This window comes from Octopus bimaculoides, chromosome 15 (assembly GCF_001194135.2).
Source record: "Octopus bimaculoides isolate UCB-OBI-ISO-001 chromosome 15, ASM119413v2, whole genome shotgun sequence".
In the NCBI taxonomy this organism is placed as follows: Eukaryota; Metazoa; Mollusca; class Cephalopoda; order Octopoda; family Octopodidae; genus Octopus; species Octopus bimaculoides.
Genome location: NC_068995.1, coordinates 31,014,822 through 31,024,967, shown reverse-complemented (window position 1 = coordinate 31,024,967; position 10,146 = coordinate 31,014,822). Strand labels below are relative to the sequence as shown.

General features: G+C 37.2%; 1 protein-coding gene across 1 annotated transcript in view; it reads right to left on the bottom strand.

Annotated features, from left to right (window-relative positions):
- LOC106869380 (transportin-3) overlaps positions 1-10,146 on the bottom strand; it is a 71,201-nt gene that overhangs the window by 39,521 nt on the left and 21,534 nt on the right. The window contains exon 2 of the mRNA XM_014915102.2: positions 540-629. Within this exon, the coding sequence (XP_014770588.1) occupies positions 540-629 (90 nt within the window). The remainder of the gene's footprint in view (positions 1-539; positions 630-10,146) is intronic.

Here is a 10,146-nt window from a genome sequence, read left to right as displayed (position 1 = left end):
CTCTCTCTCTCTTCCTGAGTGTCTCTCACTCTCTCTTCCTGAGTGTCTCTCTCTCTCTCTTCCTGAGTGTCTCTCACTCTCTCTTCCTGAGTGTCTCTCTCTCTCTCTTCCTGAGTGTCTCTCTCTCACAAACATTTCTTCATATTTAAGATCCCACAAATGTTTTACAGTTAAAATTCCCTTAAAGGAAAAGATGGAAGACACCAGCGAATATAGTCATCAGAAATGTGGAACAGTGAATCTAATGTGGAACACCTTTTAGTGACATAATATATATATAGTTAGAGAAGTGACTGAAATCATGGTGTGGATGAGATCAAGAACCATTGTGTTTATACAATTGCATTGAATAGTTGACCCCAGTTCTTGGATAGTGGTTATTCTACTGACCCCTGGTAGATAGGAACGATAAATTCAACTATCATTTCATCCACCATTAATGGTACCAATCCATAAATGTCTTTTTGATGGGAAATATAGTAAAAAAATAACTGACCCCAGTATTTGACTGGTACAGTAGAAAGTCGTAAAACACAAACCTTTGTCCTCATTGTTTGAGCAGCAAAATAACAGGATTCAAGATCTCGATTGACAGTCAGAAGTTGGTCCGCAACTTGCCATGCAAAAACCTATAGGAAAGGAAAGAAATTGAAGAAATTTGAAGAATAACGAAACTACATTCCTTCCCCACCCCAATACAAAAAGCACAAAGAATTTGTTGTTTAGCACCAAGCTATTCCTGACCAAGTGGATCTACAATCAAAGACACAGACACCAACAGAGCTCCAAATTTTAACAGGTTTACAAGGTGAAAAATGTGGCCAGCTGATTCGCATTGACCGTATATACTGTATTTGATTAGTCATTATCATCATTTAACATCTGCTCTCCATGATGGCATGGGTTAGACAGTTCAACAGGATCTGACAAGTCGGAGAAACATTGTACTCCAATGTCTGTCTTGACATGATTCCTACCAGTTGGATGCCCTTTCTAACATCAACTAATTAACAGAGAATAACAGATAGTTTTTTTTTCTTTTTTTCATGTGGCACCAACATGAGTGAGGCTGTCTTGCAATTTTCAAGACTAGATACCATACAATTTTCATGTATGGTATCAACCAATTAACAGAGAATAACAGGTAGTTTTTTTTTTTTTTCATGTGGCACCAACACGAGTGAGGCTGTCTTGCAAATTTTCAAGACTAGATACCATACAATTTTCATGGTATCTACCACAGTATAATGTGTTCTAACAGTGCATCCACATTTAAGTGGGGATAAATATTACCTCTAGGAGAAAGTTTGTGATAATTTTAGGCATAGAGAGGGTATAAAAGTATGATGAAAAGAACAGATTTATAGTTGTGATGTAGCGAAGAAAGAATCACTATTGGTGCAGGAGGTGAGGAAGGGTGAAGGGAAAGGGAAGGGATCAGAATCGATAATTAAGGGGTTTGAATCAGAAATGGTATCATAAATTGAGTTAGAGTGAATGGTACAATAGACTGAAGAGTCAAAGGTGGAGCACTAAGCGGTGTATAAATGCAATGTTATTACCAGTTTGAATATGCCAGTGACAGGTTCTAACTCCACTGATTAGTGCTACCAGCTGACATACACCGACTAGAATAAAATAAGAGAGATTGTCTCTATCAGCTTGCAGCATCACCATCTGGTTTCTGTGACGGAAGAGGAAATAACCATTCTGAAATGCTTGCACCTCACAGTCTGGATAGGTGGCACGTGAGCTGATTTAAGTGTATTTACACCATTTGTCAACAAACTTGTTTATGAGTTTGAACCTGCCACTGGCATATTAGAATTGATAATAACATTGCATGAAGAGTCAGAGTCAGTAGTAAACCACATTAAGGAGTTGGGAGGGTCAAAGATTGTGTATACTGACTCCACAGCCTCAGGTTGTGTGACCTAATAAAAACTCCCTTGACGGTACATGAGTATATGAGTGAGCATGCGTAAATGGATACATTTACATTTCTTTTTGAAAACTGTAGCTTATACCATGATTCAGACAGACAAATTCATTGATACTAACACAACATAATTCAACATTATTCAAGGAATGGACTAATCCAAAAATGGACTATGCTGTGTATTAAATATAAAAGAAACAACATATTTTATCTTCCAGGTCCTACCCTGACAAAATGCCGTTACCTTTGGTACCAAGCAAAATATATTGAAAACAGAGCTACTATATCTTAAACTATTTTTATCAGAAATAACTATTTTGTAGCTAGAAATCATTAGTTTTAGCAGCTACCACAAGCTAAATACCCCTAGACAGGTTCCCATTTCATTGATGCTTTGTCGTTGACTGGCTTTTGTAACCAATCACATTGTAATAGAGTCACTCAAAGTTTATCTAGCAGTAATAAGACACCCTTTTTTGTCAGATGTAACAGCTTTACAAGCCATTACAATTTCAACAGTTAAATCATGCTACACATCTCTAGACAAGTCACCATGCACAGCATTTTAGATAGATTCAACAGCTTTAACATGACAAGCCATTGTAGCTTCTGAAGCTGCTACAAGCTACATATATTTGCACAGAACACCCAGTTCGGCAAATCTCCCTCATATTACATCCAACCATCTTAAAAAAGAACAACATGTTGGACATTATGGTTCAAAATATAAAAGAGGTGGTGGTCATGGATGGAACACCTTTGATCATAAGTCTACAGGATCAGGGTTAGCCTACAGTGAAACAAAATACAAATATCTAATAGTAGCAAGGTGCAGCAACTGCATATCAATGCAGTAGTGTCAGTGTCTATACATAGTGGTATATCTGCAAACACACACATTTATACACGAATGTATGTATATACAGCCACATTGATTACATAGGTGTCTATACAAATAGGTTATTATACACACAAACACGAATAGATATACACACAAATGTATGCATGTGCACCTATACAGTTATTATAGGCATGAGTACAAGCATGTATAGACAAAGATGAATATACTTATAGGTTATTATAGACATACGCATGCTGATAAATGTATGAATATATATGTATAATATATACACACATACACACACTAGTTATATACGCAGGAGTTAACATACTTATAAATGTATGTACATACTAATTATAGACACATGTACTAACATATATGGACATACTCAAATATATGTATAGACCCACATAGATGTAAGCACATACAAATCATCATAGGGACAAGCACTAACATATCTACACAAAATCATTAATGTATACTCCCACATAGATGTAAGCACATACAAGTCATTATAGACACAAGCATTAAGATATATACACACAATCATAAATATATGTATACACCCACAGAGACATAAGTACATACAAGTTAATACATGCACTAACATATATATACATATATTCATAAATACAGATGTATGAATATACAGATTATAGATACAAGCACCAACATGTAATGGATGTGTGTGTGTGTGTGTGTGTGTATAGATTTGTGCAGCCTGTGTTTACTCAGGCTTCTACATAAATATGCAGGGTCACAGCTCACACCATATATTCTCACAACACATACATACAGGCAGTACATTGTTACATATACACACTCTTTAAATACTCATACTTTCACAGTAACACAGACACACCCACACAACTACACATCTATATTCAACATATGCATACATCCAGTCACCATTTACAAACAAACCCATATACACATATCCACAAATAAACACACACTCACACTTATTCACAAATATACACACATACATGTCATGGAGCTGATAGTTATGACATACAAATCAGAAGATTATTCTTGTCAAATCAAATCATAAAAAGCCAACATCTGACAGAAGAGAGTGATAACAGCATTCAGATGATGCTGAAGTGGGTGGGGGTGGGGGATAAAGTAATGGCTATTAGCAGAAACCAGGGACATAATTCAACCAAAATAATTTTGACCCAAATCTACAATCGGCAACCAACGGTGACTTTTCAAAGAGAAATAATACTATTATCAACTTGATGGTCATTATTTCAAGTACATTATTCAAAGAACCATACAAGGCATGCACTAGTCTTTCTTCCTTTAAAAAATAAAAAATAAAATAAAAACTTTCCCCTGTTAGCATTTGACCTTTTTACTTGTGTGTGTGTGTGTGTGCCTGTAAACTTACAGACCATGTGAAACTGGTATCATTTGAATGCCACTTGCTGGTTGTTTGGCAGATAAATATTAAAACACTGCCATTCCAACTTCACATTTTATTTATTATTTTTTTTTTTGCATATATTAAATTCTGTTTTAGCTTCACTGGAGTTGCACTCTCTCTCTCTCTCTCTGAATCTCCCTCTTTTCATTCACTTACCAATCCAAACTCTAATAAATAGAAGCCAAGAGGGAATTAATAGATGTTGAAGCCACCTAAAATGTGACATAGGTAAATTTAAAAACTCAGTCTTCAAAAGTTCAACAACAATAATAACAATTTCTAATATAAGCGCAGGAGTGGCTATGTGGTAAGTAGCTTGCTTACCAACCATATGGTTCCAGGTTCAGTCCCACTGCGTGGCACCTTGGGCAAGTGTCTTCTACTATAGCCTCGGGCCGACCAAAGCCTTGTGAGGGGATTTGGTAGATGGAAACTGAAAAGAAGCCTATCATATATATGTATATATATAAGTGTGTGTGTGTGTTTGTCCCCCCAACATCGCTTGACTGGGGGTCAATTTGCTCGACTAAAGGCGGTGCTCCAGCATGGCCACAGTCAAATGACTAAAACAAGTAAAAGAGTATAAGCAAGAGGCTAGGCAATTGGAAGTGGTTAAGGGATGACAGTCGATTAGATTGACCCCAGTACTTTATTGCCAAAGCTGCCCTCAGGTGATACTGATATAGAAAGAATTAACTATATACACCAATACATTATCAGATGCTCTACTGATTCTATTAATCCACAGTCCTGAAAAGGAAAAAGGCAAAGCCAACCTCGGCAGAATATAAACTGAGACCATAAAACCAGAAAGAAATGCTGCAAAGTATTTTGTCTGAGATGTTAATGATTCTACCTGCACGCTCTGTTAATAAATTGTAATTTAAGCACAAAGTGACATTTCATGGATGAAGTTAATCACTGGTACTTTATGGACTGTGGAAGAATAAAACACAAATTCTATCCTTGTCTTTTATTTTTTGCTTGTTTTAGTTATTTGACTGTGGCCATACTGGGGCACCACCTTGATGGGTTTTAGTCAAACAAATCAACCCTAGGACTTTTTTTTAAGCCTATTATTTATTCTATTGGTCTCTTTTGCCAAACTACTAAATTATGGGGATGTGAACACACTAACACCAGTTGTCAAGTGGTGGTGGAAGGCAAACACAGGCACATTCAAAGCAGTTTGTCAATGGCCCTTCAGCAACAACACACCCTGATAAGCTCAGTGACTACTACTAAATTCAGGCCATGACAGACAAAAGGGATGTTCTTGAAGCCGAGGATTTTAAACTTATGGAGACAATATTTACGTATCACCTGAGGAAACACAACTAGATCTCACAATGCAGGGAAACAGTTGCATAATCAAGTACCTGCACACCTAGAGAATTACATTGTGTGGAAACAATTGTAGTGATTTAAAAATATGTGTCCAACCATACCCCTTCATGTTGGCTCCAATTTTTTCAATTATATATATATATATATATATATATATATATATAAACACAATGCTTCTATCAGTTTTCATCTACCAGATCCACTCACAAGTCTTTGGTCAGCCCGAGGCTGTAGTAGGAGACACTTACTCAAGATGCTACACAGTAGGATTGAACCCAAAACCATGTGGTTGGGAAGCAAGCTTCTTACCACACAGCTACACCTGTGCCCATGTTAGTAGAAATGAAATTGAAAACATAGAAGGGACCCAAATATATCCTGGTATGTTGATGCCATTTCAATGAAAGTTTAATATTACCAATTTCTTGGAGATGTTCCATAAGTGTGGTTCATAGCTGTCTAGTAAAACGAATGGGTGACATCATGTAGACTGTTACTGCCAAATGGATACATGTTGGTGATTTCTAGATCTATTTCAGTCAATTAAAACTGGTGAGCAAAATGTGTCAGTATGTGCAAGTTGATTTTTGGGAACAGGCACTCTTCATAAGCAGGTCTGGTACTACTTACATGTATTTGCAGCAGCATTCAATTAAAGTGGGTTGAGCCAGCTCTGACCAATAATTTCACCATGTCCCTCACAAATGCTGACCACAACTGGTGGTCAGCCCTAATGTCCCAGCAGGCAAAGTAATGCTTCTAGCTACAGCCCAAATATGCAGCTTGCAAATTTGACAAATGCCCAACCGGGAGACAAGTCAGAGAGCACGGATGCCACAATCATAGTCATCAGTCATTGATGAAGTGTAGAGTCCATGCCCCAAACATCAAAGCTGGTTTGGTGGTGAGTAGTCATCAATTTCTATTTGAAAAACCAACCCTCAAATTCTCCACAGTAGTTTCACTGCATTTTGTGTTGGGTTTTAACAATTCTATAAAGCCACATTATTTGTTGATTTGTTTTGTATGGTTTTTCCATGATAGCATGGGTTAGCTCAGTGATTCTCAACCATTTTTTGTTTCCTAGGGACTCCCGTTGATTCCTATTTTACTTGCATGAACCCTCCTAGTCATTTGATGCTTTAAAAAATCCTATTATATTTCTATAATTATATATTATAAGAAATAATATCTAAAAAATTGTGGGAATATTTTGTGTATTGTAGAAGTATAATCAATTGATTGCTGATAGATTTTAACACTGGAATCTTATGACCCCAAGGGTCATATGGACCCTGGTGGAGAACCACTGGGTTAGATGAATACTTGTTACTGAGCCATTGTTTTATGACCAGATGCACTGATTGCTGATAATCCTTAACTATTTTTCAAGTAAAGGAGTTTTTATTCCACTCATTTTCAAAAGAACAGAGTTAGCAAACAAGTTTTTGACAGGAAACAACATAATGTCACCAACTTTTAGCTCAACACTTTCATGCAAGACATAGAATGTAAACATTCACAAACACACACACATTGATCTTCCATACAGTTCATGTTTACAATGCATTGGTTGGTATGAGGCTATAACAGAAGACACTCGACCTAGGTGCTAAGCAGTGAGATGGAACTTGAAACCATGGGGTAACATGCCCAAAGTGGGACTGAACGCAGAACCATATGGTCGGGAAGCAAGTTTCTTGCCACACAACCACACCTAAGCCTATATATACTGTTTAATGAACTGATGGTCTTGAAACAAAAACTAAAATCTATCATAATGAACAGAACTTTTTTTTACCATTAACTTGTTTTAGTCATTGGACTGTGGCCATGCTGGGGCCTTGAAAGGTTTATTTAAGAAATTCATCTTAGTACTTATGCTTTTTATTTTTTTTATGAATCTGATATTTATTCTATAGGTCTACTTTGCTGAACTGCTAAGTTATGATGAGCTGCTAAACATCAACTAAACTCACTCGTATAGCATTGGCCACCTATAGCAGAAGAGACTTGCCCAAGGAGCCATGCAGTGGGATTGAATCCAAAACCACACGTTTGCAAAGTGAGCTTCTTAACCACACAGCCTTGCCTGAAGACAAGTGTGAATATTCAGAAGGCTGGTAACAAAAATGCTATTTAAGAAAAGCCCTGACATTTGTGGTGATAAGACATTTATTGATCATAAATGAGGAAAGATATTCACCATCACTGGCTCGAGAGGGGTGACTATATTACTTTTGGTTTACAAATATTTAGTAGCAGCAAGAAACCAGGATTAAATGTCAAGTATAAGATTTATTCCTGGCTAATTGTTCTACTTATCCTCCAGCTGAACTTGTGATCAAAAATAATCTTTATACAATGCACTTCTCCTAAAATGTGATATTATTAATTCAATCAGGTGACCAAACCACCCTTTGATCACAGAAAACTAATTATAAAGACATTTTCTTGAATGGTACATTTGTAGCAGTGAACAGAATGGCATATACATATATTTATTATTATATTTGTGGATGGTCGTATTTTGCCAAATGAAACACATGCACAATATATTTGGCCTTCACTTCAGCTCAATTTTAGTTTCTTTATCAGTTCTTTTCAAGACAAAATGGAATAAGCAGAACAAGAGACATGTGGGATAGAGTCGCTGAAGAGGTCACAGGATGTGTAATGAAAGAACTTTGACAAAGAAACTAAAATGATAATATTAAAGCTGAAGTGAAGACCGAATATATAGTGTGTGTGTTTAATTGGCAAAATATGACCATCCCCAAGAATAATATCTGTTTCAACACATGATTTTCACATCAAGAATCTTGCAAAGCAAATACAGAAACATACATATACACACAAACACACACATATAGTTACATAATCAACTTCAGGAATTGCCTGGTACTTATTTTATCAATCTCTATTTATCAAATGCTAAAGTTCACCAAAGGCACTAAATACCATAAGGTAGTTTTGTTTAACAAAAGCAATTCATACATATGCACTTATTATCATCATTTCACATCCAACCTATTCTGGAATAGATTAGATTGTTCATCACCCTCCAAGTCAGTTTGGAGTTATTGTCTTCCTAGGCATGGCTGGGAGACCACAACTCACTTGTACTTTATACTGCAGCATGCTTTCTATGACTGGGTGCTCTTCATACCACTAACCACTTTACAGAATGTATTGGGCACATTTTTGAGAAGACTAAAGAATTCCACTCAACCTTACAATATTTATGCTTCTTTTTGTCATCCATTTTATAGAATGCACCGGATACATTTTATCATGGCACCAGTAGAAGTGAAGTTGCCTTGTACTCTGCAACAAAGAAGAGGATCTTCACTGCTTATGTTGTCTCCATTTATCCAGGGCTATGTGACCAACAGAGTGGGTAAAAGAGATGGTAATGTAGAAGATGAACTAGAGTGCAAGGGAGAAAGGAGAAGTATGAGAGAGAGAGTGAGAGAACAGTAAAGGAGAACTGAAGAGAGAGAGACAGTAACAGCAGGGTGTAAGGGGAGAGACACAAATAGTAGCTACCTAATTGCAAGTAAAGGAGCAATTATGATAGTTATACAAATATTCGGTAGAAAGAGAGTGGTCTGAAAGGGGAGCCTTGAGCAGTAGAGAACGGTATTGGTGTAGGGGAGGGTACAAGTGTAGGCTAGTTGAGATGTTAATGGTATAATGGTAAGAGAATGATGGATGTAAAATAAGTGACAGCCATGGTTCCATCCCAACCTCTCCTCTCTCCCTCTACATCATCATTTTAACATCCACTTCTCCATGCTTGCATGGGTCAAACAGAGATTACTGAGGGATATTTTGTATGGTTGGATGCCCTTCCTGTTGCCAACCCTCACCTGTTTCCAAGCAAGGTAATACTGAACATGCTTTTTCAGAATATTGAAAATTAATGGCACTGCTTGTATGATGGTGACATTCATTTACAATTATCACATGTGGCCAAGACAAGGACACACACACACAATGGGCTTCTTTGAGGCTCTGTCTACCAAATCTACTCTACTTTGGTTAGCCTCATGCTATAGTTGAAGACACTTGCCCAAGGTGCCATGGAATGGGACATTAGTCAACCTAAGGCTATGGTAGGTGACATTTGTCCAAACTGACACATACAAACATAGAACTTGGAACCCTGTGGCTGTAAAGTAAACCTCTTAACTATATGCAGATGTTTATACACACCCACACACATCTTTCTTTATCTTTTAGTGTTTTTCTTTTTCTTTGTTTCAGTCATTAGACTCTGACCGTGCTGAGGCACCACCTTGAAGAATTTTTAGTCGAATGAATCAACCCCTGTACATTTCTTTTTAAAGCTTGGTACTTACTTATTCTATTGGTCTCTTTGCTAAACCACTAAGTTACGCATCATCATCATCATCATCGTTTAACGTCCGCTTTCCATGCTAGCATGGGTTGGACGATTTGACTGAGGACTGGTGAAACCGGATGGCAACACCAGGCTCCAGTCTGATTTGGCAGAGTTTCTACAGCTGGATGCCCTTCCTAACGCCAACCACTCAGAGAGTGTAGTGGGTGCTTTTACGTGTCACC